This window comes from Silurus aristotelis (genome assembly GCF_946808225.1).
Source record: "Silurus aristotelis genome assembly, chromosome: 27".
Lineage (NCBI taxonomy): Eukaryota > Metazoa > Chordata > Actinopteri > Siluriformes > Siluridae > Silurus > Silurus aristotelis.
In genome coordinates, this window is record NC_139600.1 from 2,338,813 (window position 1) to 2,358,812 (window position 20,000).

The window sequence follows — 20,000 nt, forward strand, 5'->3', positions numbered from 1 at the left end:
CTTGGAAACAAGTTTATTAGAGGGACAGCGCATGTAGGACGTTGTGGGGACAAGGTGAGGGAGTTGTGATTGAGGTGGTTTGGACATGTGCAGAGGAGGGACATGGGGTATATCAGTAGGAGAATGCTGAGGATGGAGACACCAGGAAGGAGGAAAAGAGGAAGACCAAGGAAGAGGTTTATGGATGTGGTGAGGGAAGACATGCAGGTGGTTGGTGTGAAAGAGGCAGATGTAGAGGACAGGGGGGTATGGAGACGGATGTATAGGACTGTATAGGGAGGAGCTTTGAAATGATATTTTACTTGTTAATTTTTTTACAATTTACAAAAGTAACTCTTTCACAGAGTCAGGGATTTTGTAGGATCAGATTCCCGTGTGTGATGAACCAAGTTCTACCAAGTAGGTGTTGATGATCATCAATTACATCTGTAGATTGAAATCCAGTCATTAGGCAAAACAGAAACGGATGTGTAAGAGCTTTAAACTGGGCAAGAAGCCAAACTCTCGCATGACAACAAGACGCAAGGTAGTTCTACTGCATCGGCGAGGTCTCTCACAGGCAAAGATCTCAAAGCAGTCTGGACTTTCGAGATGTGCTCTTCAAGCTATTAAGAAGAAGCACAAAGAAACTGGCCGATGTTGAGGAGCAGTGGTCGGCGTCTTTCCTTCAACATATGCTCTGGACTGATGAGTCAAAATTTGAAATATTTGCTGTAGCAGGAGGTTGTTTGCTGAAGGTCTGAAGCATAGTGGTGGAGGTTTTCTGCAGGTTTGCAGCTGCATTTCTGCAGATGGAGTTAGGATTAATGGTGTCCTTAACGCTGGAAATCCATGAAGTACCATGAAGGAGGCATTTGATTGGCCACAAATGTATTCTACAGCAGGACAACGACCCCAAACACACTGCAAACTTCATTTAGAACTTTCTTCAATGTAGAGAAGAGCAAGAAGTCCTGGTTGTGATCGTGTCACCAAATATTGATTTGATTTGGATTTTCTTTTGTCCGTTAACTTTCCATTTTGTCCATTGATAAAAAAAAAACCCCCACTTATTTATGAAAGCCATCTTACTAGATATAAACATGCTGTCGTGTTGTGCAGGTGGAGGCGGAGGTGAAGAAGATGGACATGGCTCCTTATACGGTAGACTTTAACTTCTCAGAGTGTCGAGATGAAATGCTGAAGGCTGTTACTGAAACGGGCGGCCTGCTGCAGAAGGAACTCGACGCTGATAAAGAGTTTAAGACGTTGTGGAGTAAAAACGACGGCGTGTGCCAGAAGAGCGTTCCCGGTGGAACCCCGGATCACGTGCGTGCTCTACACGTGTACGCAAATTCGAAAAATTCATTCAGAAAAATGTTCAATGATTTGGTTCAGATAAAAGGTGCGAACGTCACGACCTTCAAAGACGGATTTCACTTTAAGTCTCTTTACTTTTTCCTGATGGACTCCATGCGACTGCTGAAGCATACGAACAGCTGTAGGAACGTGTACTACGCCACTAAGAAAAAGTACACGGCAGATGAAAAGGCAGAAGTCCGATTCGGAAGGTTTATTAACGCCCAAAATTCAAAGAGCTCTCATATTGAAACAATTGATACAGAAGACGGTGGCACCTTGTTTTCCATTCATTCCTGTTTTGTGTTTAATGTTGAAGAGAACACGTGTAAATCTGATGAAATTGAGAATATTATTTCTCCAGTGGAGGTCTTCAGAGTGCAGAGCGTTAAAGATAAAACCACCGATGATCACACCAAGTATAAAGAAATCACTCTACAGCACTCACGCTTTCTCAGCACTCCGAGCTGTTCTTTCCTCCCAAGGTAAGTTTCTAAACTCGATTTAATTTATATATTTTTGTGTGGATTTTTTGTATGTTATAATAAAATGTTGAAGGATCTTGTTCTCTGATGTCAAACATAAACTACCGAGATTGAAATCAGCACCGGTGCAGGAACATCCTTCCTCTAATCTCTTTTCTCACCGTTTCCTGTCTCTCTTCAGGAACACTGCGGATTTTGGCGCCTCCACGTCTCTGGTTTTTATACTACTGACAGTTACGGCTTCTTTACTGACTCAGTTCAGCCTGACGCCATGACTCACGTGTTCTGTACTTTTTTATACTTTTTTTCCAGTTTTTTTATTGAAGCGTTTCCATTTTTTTATTTGGGGGTGGACGAAATCCACAAACCATGTAGTTGCGTTAAAGTAGAGATTCACTACAATATAAAAGTGTCCCTTTAAACTGTCACTTGAGCAAAAGTACAAAAGTTTTTTAATTCATAAGTACTATAATGTTCCTATTATTGTTTTTTCTCACGAGACTCTTTTACTTCATCAACTCAAATCATGTGAAAACGATATTAATGATTCAAACTCCGATTGATTTCTATTCGAATGATCACGAACCCAAAAGCATCTTTTTAGTCAGAAGTTTATTTTATTTCTCTTCAAATCTTCTGCCTGCTGTTGAACTGACGCTGAAGTGTATGTTGGTGATCGGTAGATACACCAAGCGAATTCCTCCCGATCGATCCTGATTGGTGGTTTGCTGCGCGTTTGACCAGTTTATATCCAATCAAAAAATAAATAAATGCAAAAATAAGTCAAATATTCAACTTTTACTGTAAATTCACTACATTCTAAAGTCTCCCAAATTGGAAATACTTCAGTAAAGTTCAGATACGTCAAAAAACTACAGTCATTTAAGGTCAGATCCATGGAATTGTAGCCACGTGATTCATTAGTGAAGATCTAGATGCCTGAGCGTTCTCCACAGTTTTGGAAATTTTTTTTTCAATAGTATATGAAGTTTCCACCGATTTGTGCAGGAAATTCAGTACAACTTCTACTGCTGTAGTAGTTTGTGTTTTTGTTTGTTTTTATAGACGGTCTCGTTTCGTCTAATGTTTCAGAGGAGACTAAATATTGACATTCAATGATCTTTTGTTTTTAGAAAAGTGTACAGTAGAATTTTTTTGTCGTAACTGCGTCCAATAGACTGCGTCCACATTTTAACAGGCTTCTCAGATGGCTTCTCAGACGGCTGCTAGACGTAAACAGTGCCTGAGCCGTGGGTGAAAATGAAACCTGAATGTGGTGTCATTAGAATCGTTTGTGAATGGTTTTTTCACTGTGTGGCTGTTGAAGGGTTAATACAGCTTCATTATTGCTCCTTTTTTAGATGCTTGTAGACAGGAAGTGTGAAAGAGGAAGGAACCTCAAACCTTTGTCTCACGTTTCTGAACAGATTTTCAGAAAGCAGCATGTTCTTTTAAAATCCTCATTCAGAATTGGTTTATTAAACTGAATTTTATCTATCCTGTGATTATCTGTAGATGTTTCTCCTGAGTGTTGAGGTGAATAAACACACAGAACCCTGAGACTGAACCCTGCCTGTGTCTGTGTTTTGATTACATCCAACCACTATGAGAGAAAGTGCTGTAACCAATGACTGGAATGAACTGAATGACGTGTGTGTGTGTGTGTGTGTGTGTGTGTGTGTGTGTGTGTGTGTGTGTGTGTGTGTGTGTGTGTGTGATACAGTATGTAATGCCTCTCCGAATGTTTCATTCTTTCCAGCTGTTTGAAGGAAGTGATATAGTAGGAGGGGTTATTTTTTCAGCAGTTTGAAGGACGAACTTTACACTTCTACAATATAAACACGCCGCTTTTTTTTTTTTATTTCCGAAGAGGAAAATAAAAAATGGATCAGATTTCCTTAAGTTTCTGGTTCCTTTTATGAGATTCCAAAACACCTGCATGTAAAAAGAGAGCTGGATAAACAGGAGGTGGGGCTATGAAACTCACAGCAATATGATTGGCTGGATGCTGGGGCCGTTTCTCCAGAGAATGGAGAACTCTCTCTCTCTCTCTCTCTCTCTCTCTCTCTCTCTCTCTCTCTGTGTATATAAATATAATTTTATTTACAAATTCCCGAAACTGAAAAGTTCAACTGTTTCCACTGAAGTCTGTAATTCTTTGGATCAGCTGTTACATTCCTGTAATGAAGATTCCAGATAAAATCCTGAACCTAAAAAAAAACCTTCCCATAAACTTTTCACATGAAAAAAGAACTTTACACACACACACACACACACACACACACACACACACACACACACACACACACACACACACTGCCACAATCAGTAATAGTGTTACTTTATGCAAATGAGGCTTCATCTAAATTTGCATACTTAATGAATCTATAAAAAAAATGATATAACAAACCGGTTTTTAGACTAAATTAACCTTGAACGACCTCAAAACTAAAGACTGCTTCGATATACACGTTTTCAGAATATCAGTAAACAATCATGGAACATTATTCAGTCCTGGGCATTCTAACGTGAGATATGTACAATTGGGAATTAGGATGTGTGTGTGTGTTTGTGTGTGTGTGTGTGTGTGTGTGTGTGTGTGTGTGTGTGTGTGTGTGTGTGTGTGTGTGTGTGTGTTTCCTAGCCCCAAAAAATGATATGCTGACTTTTCTTTTAAAAGTTGTGTTCATGACTGACAGTCCGCATCAGTTCCATGTGGTTGCTGGATCGCAGCCCACAGCGTTACACTGCAGGACCCTGGACAGAATGTTCTCATACTCCAGGACTCAAGACAGTCTGCTGAACTCTCACACACACATCTACAGTAAGGTTTCTTTCTCTTCATAGAGCGAATTCTGTGATGTAAATCTGCTTTTGCACAGTATTTTAAATATTTGTAGCCTGATGCAGTGTCTGAACTTTAATAATAAATGATCGAAACATTTTTCTGGACACTTTTTCGTCGTTGCTCTGGTCTTGGTAACGTTTATGAACCTGGATGTGGATGTGGAATATGAGGAATACGTTTCATCGTTAAATACAGTAGATAAAGCGCTGGCTCGGTGTTTGGGTGTGATCTTCTCAGCTTGTTTACTCCAGACTTCACTTCTCCTCCAGCCTCAGGTCTGCTCTCTCCCTCGTGTGGCTGTAGCTGGATATTACATCCTAGAACCTGGACGGTTTATACCTCAGTAATTCTGATCAGGACAAGGACGTGATCTAGTGTGATGGAAGGTCTGGATGTGAAGATGTTCCTCTCGTTCCTCTTGGCTCTGCTCTCTCTCAGAGTAAGATCTTCACTGTAAATTATTGATAATAGGATTGGATATAGTAATAATATAGAAAAGAATATTTATTTCAGATATTTGTGTAATCAGATTAATTCCCTCAATACTTTAGTTCAATGTAGGTTGTATATTTATATGCAGGATTATAGAGGTGTTATGTTTATACACTGATTCGAATTTTACTTCATGCCAGCGTTATTTTAGCAGCAGATACTCATGTTAAAAAAGAAAAAAAGGAAGCGACGAGTGCAGAAGTCAAATTGGAGAGGTCGAGTGATGGAAAAATGAGGAAGGTTAGAGAGATGCGTGAAAAGAAGTCATGTAAGAAAGAAAAGAACACCGAAGGAAATGTGCTTTGGTAAGCGAAAAAATCAGGAGGGCAAATTCTGTGATGAAGGAGGTGAAAAAACGCTGGTATTTAGAGACATATTTTTGATTTTTAAAAAAGACGCTGACAAGGCGACTTTTACATGAGACGTTTTTAAAATATGTAAAAGGTTGTTTCCCTCACATGTTCTTATTGAATACACCAGTGAGTAGTTTGTGTACTAAAACCCCAGTGTTCAGATCTCATTGTTCCCTTTATGATTTTGGATCATGGTTTTGATTAATCTGCTTTCTTTGTGCTTTTCTCAAATCCTCCTGTAATTTCAATACAATCCGATTAATAATCAAATATAAGATTGAAAATACGATTTTTGTTCTACGTGTAAGATGTAAAGCTGGAAGAAACATCCACATTGATTCCTAGAAGTGCAGGTCCTGCAGTACAGGTTCTCTCCAGGTTTACTTGGTTCTCCAGATGACTATTTGAGAACATGTCGTTTCTTTATGTTTTTCTACACCGGTTTTAATAATCACAGCACCTTCAGGGCTTCTTCATCAGGTGTATTTTCATGCTGTCGTGTTGTGCAGGTGGAGGCGGAGGTGAAGAAGATGGACATGGCTCCTTATGCAGTAGACTTTAACTTCTCAGAGTGTCGAGATGAAATGCTGAAGGCTGTTACTGAAACGGGCGGCCTGCTGCAGAAGGAACTCGACGCTGATAAAGAGTTTAAGACGTTGTGGAGTAAATACGACGGCGTGTGCCAGAAGAGCGTTCCCGGTGGAACCCCGGATCACGTGCGTGCTCTACACGTGTACGCAAATTCGAAAAATTCATTCAGAAAAATGTTCAATGATTTGGTTCAGATAAAAGGTGCGAACGTCACGACCTTCAAAGACGGATTTCACTTAAAATCTCTTTACTTTTTCCTGATGGACTCCATGCGACTGCTGAAGCATACGAACAGCTGTAGGAACGTGTACTACGCCACTAAGAAAAAGTACACGGCAGATGAAAAGGCAGAAGTCCGATTCGGAAGGTTTATTAACGCCCAAAATTCAAAGATCTCTCAAATTGAAACAATTGATACAGAAGAAGATGGCACCTTGTTTTCCATCAATTCCTGTTTTGTGTTTAATGTTGAAGAGAACATGTGTAAATCTGACGAAATGCAGAATATTATTTCTCCAGTGGAGGTCTTCAGAGTGCAGAGCGTTAAAGATAAAACCACCGATGATCACACCAAGTATAAAGAAATCACTCTACAGCACTCACGCTTTCTCAGCACTCCGAGCTGTTCTTTCCTCCCAAGGTGAGCCAGAGATTTAAATAAATATCTTCATATTCGAGGGCCAATGGTTTGCCTTAAGCTAATTGCTAATGCCTTCTTATTTAAACCCAGAATTTACATCTAATAAAAAGAATTTCACTAACAACTTTCTTTGTTTTACTTTTTTCTCCCATTTTTCTTTTTGGTCTTCATCTGAAGGTCAGGTCATTCTTCAGCTGGTTCTTCTGCTCCATTACTGACCCTCAAGACTCTGGTGGCAGTGATGTTCCTCACTATGGCCAGTCTTCAGTTCATGTCCCTGCTCTAGTCGAGTCTGAAAGAAAAAAAGTTTTATTTAGCTTGCTGATTTTATATTTCTATTAAACGATGCTATATCTCTGTGTAACTCTAGAAACATAGACTGGGTACGAGATTTCCACAGTTTTATCTATAAATGATTTCACCAATTAGATCTGCCTTAGGTCCTTAGTTTTCCATCAGTGTCAGAATTTCGCTTTTATTAATTCATCTTGATTTTATCATTAGTACAGCGGCCCACCGGAACTCGCGGGGGTTACGTTCGAAGACCGCGAATTGTAGATGTACCCCCGCAACCCCAATGGTACCTTAGTGAATTCATCTAGACATTACACCAGTAAGTTAATTCAAAAATCAGTTGGAGAGCTAAATAAATATGATCTCGGGCAGTCTGCTTCGCTAACACGTCAAATTTCAACACTTCAGAGTTCTATAAAAGTCTACTATAAATGATGTCAAAGGGGTCAAAATCTTGTGGGAAGTGGTACCCGGCGGCGGTTAGAAAGTATGTCCTACAGAGGTACTAAAATATCAAAGAGCAGATATCTATTACCAGAACAGCTGTGTGTGCTGAAGATTTATAGAAGCCTCAAAGGACTTTTTAAGCGGTATAGAGATTACATAAAATACATTGTAATAACTGCTAGTATACAATACGAGGTGGTATCAAAAAGTTTTGAGACTCGCTCTGTTTACAAGAAAGTACTTTATTTATCTCCGTTTCAACACCATCACCTTTCAAATAGTCCCCTTGCACAGTGTGGCAAAATTGGTCGCCGCCCTACTGGTCTTCCTTCCCCTGAACCAATTACTCTTCTACACTGGTGCCGAAACCCAGGAAGGAAAGTAGGGCGGCGACCAGTTTTGACCCAATCAGGTCTCCCACTCTCACTCCAACATGGAACACTGATTCGACAAATCTCCAACAGGTTACCACACAGCAATACAGCGCTCCCAGTGTTCTTCTGGAAGTCTTCTTTTCGAAGCATGTCAAGCACCTCCTGCGATTTGCTCCAGATCTCAGCAACGGTGTCCCCGGATCTTCATCTCCGGGAAGAGGGCGAAGTCTACATCAGCCAAATCTGGCGAGTAGGATGGGTGCAGAAGTGAGATCGTGTGGTTTGTTTTTCCGACGATCATCATGCACAAGTTGCCGTTGACGAGTTGGCAAGTTGCAGGTCTTCCTGAGCGGCGCCGTACGCCAAACGTACCTCAAGTCAGACGTCTCAGTAGCAGATTTGGCCGGTTTTAAGTTGAAATTCACATTTGCTCTAACTTGCCGTCTGTGATTTCATCAGGAACGGGAGCCCACTTGGGTCAGAACAGCACCGGTTACACCATAAGTATCCAAATGTTTTGATAACCACCTCGTAATTCAGATTAGCCAAGAAAACTGATTTTCTTATTTGATATTGATATTTAAACTAAATATAACAGTTTATCACCTGCTGTAGAACAGCATGTTCTCAACATTTCAAACTCATCCATGGTTTTGTGTTAACACATAACACATTTGTATAATTACATGCATTCATTTTTTAACAACATCCTCCCCATTTTACACGACATGAGATAAGATCTCCACACGGTAGGAACGCTTTTTTCAGGTTTTATCAGACATTTTATAATATCGTTTCTGAAGGTTTGTGTTATCTTTGAAAACCTGGTTTCAAGATACCATGGTGTGTATTGAGATTTCATGAGCAGGTACATTTTCCATTGCATATCCATCCATAGCCTTCTATTGCGCTTCATTCTGCATTTAATTCATCAGGTAAAAAAACTAAATAAAAATAAACATATTATTGTGAAATCATTGTAGACTCCTTTTTTTATGAAATTTTACCTGATGTTTACTAAAACCTGCACACACTAAGAACCTTCATTTCTCCACCTTTGTGAAATTGTCTTGTTTTATGTTAAAAGTCGAGATTCCCACACAATCTCAGATTTAAGCCCATGATCTATAATAGGTTTTTATGAAATATCATTAATGTTCATAAATTCAGAGGTTTATCCAGTAGCAGCTCCTTAAAGGGATGTCCTCACACAGCACTCACACTTCATTAGAATACTTTCCTCATTTGGTCCACCTTGACCCTCTCTGTGCTTTTGTTCTGTTCAGAGTTGCCCACAGGGAGACTTACATGGCCATGTGGTCCATCAGGAGGAGGAAGAGCCGAGTCCCGTTATGGTGGAAGAAAACAGCCTACTGAACTGTTTTGTTTGGCTTCCAGGATGTGAATGCCGCTTTACTCTTTGGGTCCAAACACTGAATACCATTCCATTTAGAGAGAGAGAGAGAGAAAGAGAGAGAGAAGCATCTCTACACTTCACAATATGAAGGCTGAAGAAGAGGAATGGTTCTTCTCCAGTTTCTCATACATCTCACATTAATAGATAGTGTTTTTACAGACTTGGCTAATCACAGTAACACTGAGGGAAAATATATTGGAGATGTTATCAGAGTTTATCATGTTCCACACTGTAACTGTGGTGTAGCTCCGATGCTGTTTTATTAGCAGCGTTATTATCATTAGCCTTGTGTAATTCTCCACGTTGTAGATGTTGTGTGGATGTAAGACCTCGCACCAAATTACACTGCCATATAAAGTGATTATTATGACCCTGTAAAATCAGTCAGGTTTCTTTTTTCCAGGGTTTCGTAGGGTTCTTTTTACAAAGTGTTCTCTCACAGGGTTCTCTCTTTCACAGGGTTCACTCTTTCGTAGGGTTATTTCTTACAAAGTGTTCCCTCACAGGGTTCTGTCTTACACAGGGTTCCCTTTTTCCACAAGTTTCTCTCTTTTCCAGGCTTCTGTCTTCCAGGGTTCTCTTCTTTCATAGGGGTTGTTCTTCTCCAGGGATCTCTCTTTCACAAGGGTTCTTTCTTACAATGGGTTCTGTCTTTCAGAGGGTTCCCTTTTTTCCAGGGTTCTCTCTTTCATAGTGTCCTCTCTTTTCCATGGTTCTCTCTTTCACAATGTTCTCTCTTTTCCAGGGTTCCCTCTTTTACTGGTTCTATTGTTTTTAAGTTTTTTGTTTTTTTTATCAGGATTCTCTCTAATAGGGTTCTCTCTTTCACTGGGTTCTCTCTTTTCCAGGGTTGCAGGGGAAAAAAACTTGCAGAAAAAATTCTAACACTGTCTATTGCATTCCCTCTTAAGGTTCATTGCTAGGGTTCTCTCTCATCATTCTAATCTCTCCCAAAGTGTTATTTCAGGGTGCTTCCTGAGGGTTCTTCTCAGTGTTCTCTCTCACCTTTTCCCGCCACGGTTTCTTTCTCAGGATTTTCTCCCAGTGTTCTCTTTCATGGATCTCTCTTAGTGTTCTCTACCACTGTTTGTTACCATGGTTCTCCCGCAGAATTTTCTCCTAGGGTTCTCCCTCGGAGTTCACTCTAGGGTTCTTGTGATCTCTAGTGCAATCTCCAGTTTGTCTCAGTTGTCTATATTAGGTGTTGTGAGAAGTGCTGAGCTGTCACACATCTCTGTCGCTGTTTAACGTCTCAGGAAAGGTCAGAGATATTTGAAATGTCTTTGTCTTCATGAACATTCGGTGTACACACTTTGACATTGATTTCACAGGAAATGAGCTGAGCAGGTAAAAAGTGCGGTAACACCCAATGCCGTGCTAATCGAAAATTCTTTCAAACTCAGGATTGAGATGGAATTACAGGTGAAATAAAATCTCTGAGAGCAACGGATCCATAAGAACCCTCAGGAAGCTAGTCCCTTAGGAGAACCTTTACAGGTCAGAACCTATTCCTCATTTTGTTTCTGAAGCACCAAATGTTTAAACCACCTCAGAAATGTTTGTGGAAACCATGACTGCTATTCTTCTGCACTGTCATATCTCAGTCCTGACTCTGACCCAGGAAACAATCCGATTAGGAATATTTGGAAGGAGGTGAAGGAGGAGGAGAAGATGGAAGAAAAGGAGGAGGGAGAGAGGCAGCAGCACCGTGTCATGTATCTTGGGTGGAATTCAAACCCGGGGTGCTGAGCAGGCAGGGCAGGGGCTCGGCTTCGACTTCACACAGCCATCAGACTACAGACGAACACGAACACGTAAGTTCATCTGGTCTTTCTCTAGACTTCCAAACCTCTTCATATCGTTTCCTCGTTGTTCTGCATGTGTAGCGTTTGATCTCTCGCTGTGCTGCTTCCTTATCCAGCGTTTACACAACATTCGATTTAGAAAAAGTCGTGTTTTCTTACATAAATCTCTGTTTTGTGTCTCAAAGTGACTCAAGCTGATCAAGGTTCTGATTTCACACACCTTCAGATCTGTAGCATTAAAAAAAGTGTGACGTTTCCCAAACTCATCATCAGCTATTCTGGTGGTATTTATTACCTCTTTCCTGCTCTGATGCAGAGCAAGATACATGAATCCCCTGTGAGTACAGGACACTCCTCTGGAGGTTAACATAATCATCAGTGTGGATCAGTTTGCATTGTGTTTAATTATAGCCTGGGGATAATGAAAGCTGAATTGAAGATGATAAATTCAGATCCACTTGTCTGCAGATGATCTTGCTCAAATAATGGCATTAATATTTGTGAGAAAAAACATTCCCAGATTCCCAGTCCGGCGTTCAGGAGCAGACTGTAGCGCTCGGAGTCGATGCTCTCATCTGCAGAGCTTTGACAGACACCAGCATGTGCACTTTGTCATTTGATCTTTCTTGGCTAGGACTTGCTTGACCACTGCAAAGTGAATGTTTCTCTCTCCACACCATCTATAGCAAGCTCGGGCCAGCCGAGGTTAGCGTCCGATCCTTGCCCGAGGATTTTATAGTCTTTCGTATGTTTGAGATTTTAAAATAAAACACGAGAATGAGAGAACGTGCCAGACTGCCCTAAAAAGCATTTTTTCTGGTGCGGATACCCGATGATTTACTGAATTTGTCTGGAAGGTCAATCGTAACCTCACAAGTCAAGAGTGAGCAAAGACGTTCGGCTAATGCTCACATGAAGAATGAGATGATCTGATTGATGTTCGCCTGATCTTTAAGATTTCACAATCGACCACTGGAAACCATCTCCACGAGCGTGTTAGATTCATACGTAGCTCCTTTGGGTGTCAGCTGCATATGTTTTTGTGCATATATGTATAGTCTACAATTAATTTTTTTTCGCTTTCTTACCCAACACAGATATACATCTGAAGAAGGACGAGTCTGAATGTAAGCTCCAAACGATAAGCAGAAAGGAGTGCTGATTTTTCAGTGGTGCAACAAAGAGTCATAAAAAGTGTAGAAAAGCCACTGATTCGGCATAACAAGAGACATATTCATTTCATTTTAATTTCAACTGTAATCAAAAACAAGAAGAAATATCACCTGGGAAGAACATGGAGCACCTTCCACAGACGAAAGGCAAAGGACTTTTGATGTTTGCGAGACGCCGCCAAAGGATTGATGAAATTGCTGCAGAACACGAAGAGCTGAGGAGTAAAGGTATACCGGTGGAAGCATTCATTGAGCCTGAGATTGATGAATCCTCAAAACCCTGTCCTAAGGAGGACATTCTTCCCGTCCAGCAAAATGGACAAATTAAGCAGCAACTAAAGTATCACGATCATCAAACTCAACAGCAGATCTTTCAGCAGCAAAGTCCTGGTTTAAATGGTATGGATTCCTATCAAGATTCTTTAGCAACCAAACCCTTGGTGTCCAATAGAACAGCTAAGCCTTTTCTGGGCAGTCTAAATCAATCCCCAACACAATTTTCTCCTGTGAGAAGTGTCCATAGTTCAACAATAAGGAAATCGGAAAATATTTTCAAAGTTCCTGTTCCAGTAAACACAAGCCCACAGGTGTGGTCACCCACAGGAGATATAATTGCCTCTCGTGATGAACGTATCGCAGTACCAGCTATCAAGACTGTGATTCTGCCTGAAATGAAAAGGAGAGGAGCAAATAAAACCCACTCTAAAGAACTACCAGAGGAAGATTACTTCAGTCTTGGTGCAGAGGCTTGCAATTTCATGCAAGCTCCATTTATCAGACAAAAACACCCTCCACCAGTCCTTCCCAAACCTACATTAAACCCACATTGTCAACCCTGGTCTGCAGAAGAAAATGCCACTCCCAGTCCGCTTACACCATCAAGTCCTCTTCCTGTTCAACAGCACTGGGCTCCACCTCAAACTCAGCCAACTACCAAACCCTGGGCTCCGTCACCAACTCAGCCGATGCCACAGCAGCATGCGTCTGTCCATTTACCAACCAAAACTTCAGCTTCATTTAAACCAACCTGGTCATCAGACCCACAACAGACACACACCACTGCAACTCCCTTGCAATCAAAGCTCCCATGGACTAATAACCAAACTGATAGAAGTTCTGTGGTTTCCTGCCCTCCCCAGCGAGCAAGCTCTTATGTCCGTCCATCCAGAGCTCCTCCAGTTTCTTCAATCCCTGAAATTGGATCCAGCGATGGTTCAGTCATTAAGGGGAAAGGTGCAGAACTTTTTGCTAGGCGTCAGACTCGTATGGAGAAGTTTATAGTAGATGCTGACACGGTCCAGGCCAACACAGTCAGATCCCCCTCACCCACATTATCCATGCCAAGCACCTGGAAATATTCTTCTATTATCCGAGCCCCTCCTCCTGTCTCCTACAACCCCACAGTGTCCCCCTTCTACCCTCTAGCAGCACAGAAGCAATCAATTCCTATGACCAACTCAAATATAAAACCCAAAGCAAACAAGGAAAAACCAAAGACACCACTAAAGCATCTCAGCGTTATGGATGTGATGAAACATCAGCCATACCAGCTGGACTCATCCCTCTTTACCTACAGCTCCAATGCTGAAGCAAAGGGTTTAAGCCCCAAAACATCCCCTCTTCCCCCAGGAGACCCCAAGCAAACCATGGCCTACAGCTCCAGCTATCTGCAAGCCTCATCCCCAGTTCTATCTTCTGGAAGTGTTCAGTCTTTTCAGCATGGTGCTCAGGCCCAACCCAGTGGACCAGTGAGTGTTTCTTACCCCTTCACTCGCCAGTCCACTCCAGCCGAAGCTCATCCCACTGCACAGGCTGCACAAGGGAAACTACCAGCACCATGCATGATGCATCACGAGCCAAAGAGCAAAACCTTCAGCAGCCAATCAACTGGGAGCAATGCTTTACTGTCCACTTCCTCTTTCCTTCTGAATAGTGAAATCAGCCCGAGATATAGTTTGCCGATGGCTCCAAGACCTAAGTTTTCCGCTAAAAAGGCAGCTGTTGGTGCGAAGCAGTGGAAACCCGTCGTAATGTTGCACTGAGGACAGGGTTTACTTATGACATCTACAGTATGTTATGGGAATGGAAACAAAAACAGAGATTATGAAAAGAGTTAGCTAGCTAGTTAGTCAGTTAGCTAGCTAGCAGGTTTAAAATAGATTTATTTTGTGATTAAGGCTGTGGTGTTGATCAGGAAATTGTTCTGTATGTAAATTAGATCTAGGCTTAGTGCTATTTATTTGATCTGAAAAGACGAGTGCTGGTGCAATATGTGTAAACAATCCAGAGATTGAGATTGTCTTTAGGTGTGTATTTATTTCATAGGGATTAAGACAGAAATTGATTTTTGTACTTTCAGGAGTAGGTTTATATACAGTTATATTATTATTATAGTGGGTTATATTAGATCGTTGTATTATTATTTTTTTACTTCATGGACGATTAAACCGGAGGTAAAAGTGATTGGTGGTGGAAATAAAAGCACTGGTGGCATCGTGTGGAAATGGTGTGTTTATATTTGATAGGATTCAGAGGTTGTGAAACCAAACAGGAAAAAAGTGTCGCTTCTTCACTCAGTTCTGTTGTGTTTTCTGTTCTTTTTTTGTAGCTTTTCTTTTTCTTCTCATGATGAACTCGGTACGAGTCTCGCTGCTGGGCAGAATGTGATTCTTTTTATGTACACAGGTTAATGAAGAACAGTCGTGTTATGAGTCTTGGGTCACATCTCCTTCTAATCGCCCGGTTCTTCATATATTTCTCTAAAATATTGCACTTCTTCTTATTAAATGTTTCTGCCAGCTCTGTCTGTCTTCTTTCTTTCATCTCTGAGACCATTTTTGTATTCTATAATACTATTATTAAATACACAGTGTATGACATTAATGATAAAAATAGGAATAGTCTTTCTGTCTCTAACAGCTAAACCACATCCAGCATGATCCTAAGATCTGAGATTCCAGCACCACCAGTTTCTAACATTTATTCTATAAGAAAAAATGAAGAATCCTGAAGAATCTCAGTAGTAATAAAGGAATAAAGTTGCTTGAAAAACGTTACTTTTATAGTCTGTGGTCTCAGATTTTCTACACATTTTACTCTTGATAATCTGAGCTGTATTCTAATATCTGCCTGCATGTGGTTCACTTTACACTGCAACACATTTCATGCCTCCCTAAATATAGCAGTAGCAGCAGCACGTCTATCTTTACACCACACGCCCTCCTTATTAAACCCTGCTCCTGCTCAGGAACTCGATAAGGTCCACGCCTGCCAACACGCCCAGGCCCTAGATAAAAGAAGTAAGTGCTGAAAACTGCCCCCTGGTATAGGCGATAAGCAGCAGCGCTCTCTCAGGTATCGCAGGATTATTTCCACAGTTAGCAAGCGAATATGATGGTGGACATGATCTATCATTTAAACTGACATTAAAATGGCGGCTGTAGATCTTCTGAGAGGAACCTTCTGGTTGGAACTGTGATCCAGGTTCTCCAGTGTTCCTGAGAGTTTCCTGAACAAAACATACCAAAGATGATGCACAGTATAAAAATTTTTATTTTGTAGATTATGTTATGTAAGCAATGAACACTGTGTGTGTGTGTGTGTGTGTGTGTGTGTGTGTGTGTGTGTGTGTTACATCTATGTATTAAAGACACCATTCTAAAGACCATATAACAGACAATTATATATAGGGTTAGGTTTAGGTTTAGGATTGGGGTTAAAAATTGGGTTGGGATTAGGATTAGCAGTAATGTATTGTAAACTCACATCATATTCTATATCACCATATGGACACTAGGTGGCAGCAACAAGCACCAGAAACTCACAGCAAAAATCCTGTGGAAATCCTGACATACTGTACTGATAATCTCTGACATCCATGTCTTCCTCGTGTAGGTCTACAGCCGGAGTCGCTCCATGTCTCTGCCCAGAAGACACTCCTCCATGTCCACTCTGTCTCCGGTGTCCAGTCCAGGCTTCCATCCTGGCCGTGGTTGTGTGGACAGGCAGATGTCCTGGGCTGAACATTCTGCAGCTCCTCGGAGTCCCCTGTGCCTGCTAAGTGAAGACCTCGGCTCAGGAAACTTGCCGAGTTTCCAGTCCGCTGTGCACAGGAGGTCACTGCCGGAGGAGAAGCCGGTGGTTTATGGTCCGCCGTTCAGACCGGCGCAACCTCTTCCAATCTCCAACAGATACCCCATGACCTGCTCTCTTCCCAGGAATTTCTCTCCTCACTCTGAGTATTCCCAAACTCACCGAGTCAGCTGGAGGATGTAGAGGCATGTGACGCTGAGATCCTCCTCATGCTCATCACCTTCACACAGCACACCCACAGAAACACTGAGGTAATGAGTGAGGGATGGAGAAAAAACAGAGAGTCGCGGTGCTCGAGCTGCTGCTGCTCAGTAATGATTAAAAAAATGGTTTTATTAACTTTAAAAGCACTAAGCACTCATATTTAGCAGGTGTTCAGCGTTCTGTGTAGCGTTTAGAGTAGAAATCAATGAAAACAGATGTGAGACATGTACTGTGCTAACAAAAAAAACTTGCTGTTTTACACAATCGTTTGATCGTATCTCTGCATTGAGCTCCATTTGTGTGGATATTTTAAACTAATCAATATCTACGATGTTCTACCCTTTAAACAATGCCCCACCCACTAGCTTCTGCCCTCTGGAACCCACCCCTTGCTCCACCCCATAGGTTCTGCTCTCTAAACTTTGTACCCTACCTACCATATAGGTTCTGCAATTTAAACCCCACCCCCTGTACCACCCACTTTGTTCTTCCCTCTAAACCCCACCCCTTGCTGTGTCAACAAAGTTCTGCATACGTAACCCCACCCCTTTAGTTCACACACTAAGTTTTGACCTTTAAACACCACCCCCGACCCTAACCACTAGGTTTTGCCCTCTAAATTCGGCCCTTTGCTCCACCCATTACCTTCTGCCTTCTTAACTCCACCCCCTTGCCACATCCAGTAGGTTGTGCTTCCTAAACTCCGCCCCCATGCCCCACCATTTCTCTCTAGCTTAAGGAGGGAATTCACACGTCAGCTGATTGAACACGTTTAGGATAAACAGATAAAGTGTTTGAATGATAAAGGTAAATTTTGCTGTTCTGCTGTAACATGAAGAAAGAATGTTGAAGGTGTTGAATATGGAATATTTTTGCAGAAAGTTTCAGAAGTTTCCAGAAATGACGTTTTAAGGTCTGGGTGACGTCAGGTGCGATTTTTCCCTCGCTGTAGTTTTAGCGCGTTTTTTTTACCGACTCACGATAAACTTTAGTTAGACTTGAAAATGCAGAGGTCATGTGATCTGAAGCTCCTCCCACACCGCTGCTGGTTTGACGTTTTGCTGCAGAGTGGGCGTGTCCAAACAAATGAATGATGTAACAACACAATCAATAAACAAATAAACCAACAATTGCCACCATTTCACTGTTATCCTCCAGTGTCTTTATTTTAAAATATTATTGTTATTTGTGTACTAATAATAATAACAACAACAACAACAACAATAATAATAATAATAATAATACTACTTCCCGTGGGCTCACCACCTGCAGGAGGGACCGTAAGGGACGGTGCTGTGAGGATTGGGCAGCAGTCGAAGGCGGGGGTCTGCTTAGACTGCTGCCCCCGCGACCCGAATTACAGATAAGCGGGAGAAAATGAATGAATTAATGAATAATAATAATAATGTTGATATTTGAATAAATGTAATTATGTTAAAAAATGTCAAAATACTAATCTGTAATAAAGAAAGAGCAAAAAGAGAGAAGAAAATAACCTAGACCCATATCCCCCTCCCCAACACACACACACACACACACACACACACTTCTGTCTCATGGCATTGTCGCGATGTTGAACCCACGCTAAAATTAGTCTATTGATGTAAGCTGCCATTCCAACACACACACACACACACACACACACACACACACACACACACACACACACACACACACACACACACACACACACACACACACACACACACACTCTCCCCCAGCACTGAGTGCTGATTGTAGAACAGAGGAGAAAGGAGTTTGTGTGTGAATCAGACTTTGAGGTGACCTGACTTCAGACACACTCACACACACACACACAGGTAAGAAACAAACCTTTATCATAAAACCGTGTGTGTGTGTGTGTGTGTGTGTGTGTGTGTGTGTGTGTGTGTGTGTGTGTGTTTTACATACATTTCAGCTGTGATGACCCTGTGACCTTCTCTTGGAACCATCTTAGCTTTTTGTGGAGATAAAAGTTCAGTGTGTGTTCTTACGTCGCTCTGTAACTCTTGCAATCGTTTTAAACTCTAAGATTTTCTGATCAGTGTGTGTGTGTGTGTGTGTGTGTGTGTGTGTGTGTGTGTGTGTGTGTGTGTGTGTGTTTTACACAGAGGACATGATGTCCATCAGCACCAAACAATCTGAACACTTAACACTGTACACGTCACACACTGCCCTACTCTGAACCTTTAAAGATCTCAGATTATTATAGTGAGACCTTTAACCTTTTACACACACACACACACTCACACACACACACACACACACACACACACACATACACACACACACACACACACACACACACACACACACACACACACACACACACACACACACACACACACACACACAGAGACCCAGGCAATAAAATAAAGATCCTGAACCTGGAGGAGATTCGGAGGAGGTGTAGTGTGTATGGAAATAGTGCTGATTTAAACCTTAACTGAAACCTCTGAAACTTTGAAACCAGTAAACGAGTTTTAAACACAAAGCTAAATGTTATATTGTGTATAAATTGTGTTTATGTTCTGTAATACATAGGACGTGTTGATGTAACGTGTAATAGTGTGTGATCGCGTCAGACACTTCAGCGAGACACAGCAAACAGCGGTATTCAGCATTTGACAGATTTCGGATCATTTTTTTCTTCTGAAGCATTGATCAACATTGTTGTTTGGATTTGTGTTTTATAATCCTTTATGTTTTCAGGCAAAAGAAATGAAAGTAGTGTAAAATGTAAATAAAAGCAGGATGCAATGTTTTTTTAAATCTCATAAACCCCATTTAACCCATATGGGCAGAGTTTCGCCAAGCTGTGAAAGACTGCGTGTACAAATTGTGGAACAATTTCAGAATAATGTTCAACATCAAATTGCAAAACAATTGAATATCTCATCATTTACAGAACATTATATCATCAAAACGTTTTTAACAATCTGGAGAAATCTCTGTGCAGGGGCCACACAATACACTAATAAAAATCACAAATGCAGCTTAAATCTCTATCAAGCAAAGATGTAGTCATGCGTGAATATGATCTAGAAATGCCGCCATCCTCTCTGTGCCTAAGCTCATTTAAAATGTTCTGCGGCAAAGTGGAAAACTGTTCTGTTGTCAGACAAATCGAAATTGTAATTTTTTTTTTGGGAAACCATAGACACCATATCCTCCGGACTAAAAAGAAAGGGACCATCTGGCTTGTTATCAGCACTCAGTTCAAAAAGCCGGATCTCTGATGGTATGGGAGTGCATTAGCATGCACATTTGAAAAGGTTCCATCAATGCTAAATGATATATACAGGTTTTAAAGCAACAAATGTTTTCATCCAGACAACGTAATTTCAGGGAATGCATACTGCAATGCATACTGCATACTGCATCTACCACAAGATGATTTTTTGTAGGAAAAAAGTCAGAGTGCTGAACTGGCCTGCCTGTAGTCTAG

At 41.2% G+C, this 20,000-nt stretch overlaps 3 protein-coding genes and 1 long non-coding RNA gene across 8 annotated transcripts in view; 3 read left to right on the forward strand and 1 right to left on the reverse strand.

Moving 5' to 3' along the window:
- Window positions 1-8,437, forward strand: part of LOC310721512 (T-cell ecto-ADP-ribosyltransferase 1) — a 9,247-nt gene extending 810 nt beyond the window's left edge. Inside the window, exons 1-4 of one of the 5 annotated variants that reach the window (XM_083533247.1) lie at window positions 4,487-4,647; window positions 4,941-5,110; window positions 6,026-6,747; window positions 6,930-8,436. In XM_083533247.1, the coding sequence (XP_083389373.1) occupies window positions 5,051-5,110; window positions 6,026-6,747; window positions 6,930-7,089 (942 nt within the window). In that variant the 5' untranslated portion in view covers window positions 4,487-4,647; window positions 4,941-5,050 and the 3' untranslated portion in view covers window positions 7,090-8,436. The other 4 variants (XM_083533249.1, XM_083533250.1, XM_083533248.1 and 1 more) reach the window with 4 other exon arrangements.
- A 1-nt stretch (window position 8,438) lies between these two features.
- LOC310721513 lies at window positions 8,439-9,592 on the reverse strand. The gene is made up of 2 exons (XR_014532085.1): window positions 8,570-9,592; window positions 8,439-8,502 (listed from the first exon to the last, which is right to left on the reverse strand). It is a non-coding gene; the product is annotated as an uncharacterized lncRNA (long non-coding RNA).
- A 1,046-nt stretch (window positions 9,593-10,638) lies between these two features.
- synpo2b (synaptopodin 2b) lies at window positions 10,639-17,691 on the forward strand. Its single transcript, XM_083533246.1, has 4 exons — window positions 10,639-10,776; window positions 10,884-11,093; window positions 12,182-14,004; window positions 16,151-17,691. Exons 3-4 carry the CDS (start codon window positions 12,379-12,381, stop codon window positions 16,529-16,531), a joined length of 2,007 nt encoding a protein of 668 aa, XP_083389372.1. The 5' UTR covers window positions 10,639-10,776; window positions 10,884-11,093; window positions 12,182-12,378; the 3' UTR covers window positions 16,532-17,691.
- Window positions 17,692-18,229: 538 nt separating this feature from the next.
- myoz2b (myozenin 2b) overlaps window positions 18,230-20,000 on the forward strand; it is a 7,821-nt gene continuing 6,050 nt past the window's right edge. The window contains exon 1 of the mRNA XM_083533391.1: window positions 18,230-18,372. The gene's annotated coding sequence lies outside the window, so the exon portion shown is untranslated. The remainder of the gene's footprint in view (window positions 18,373-20,000) is intronic.

Coding starts and splice junctions, on each gene's coding strand:
- synpo2b (XM_083533246.1), top strand. CDS start 12,379: ATGGAGCACCTTCCACAGACGAAAGGCAAAGGACTTTTGATGTTTGCG. Junction 14,005..16,150: donor AGGCCCAACCCAGTGGACCA/GTGAGTGTTTCT, acceptor TTCCTCGTGTAG/GTCTACAGCCGGAGTCGCTC.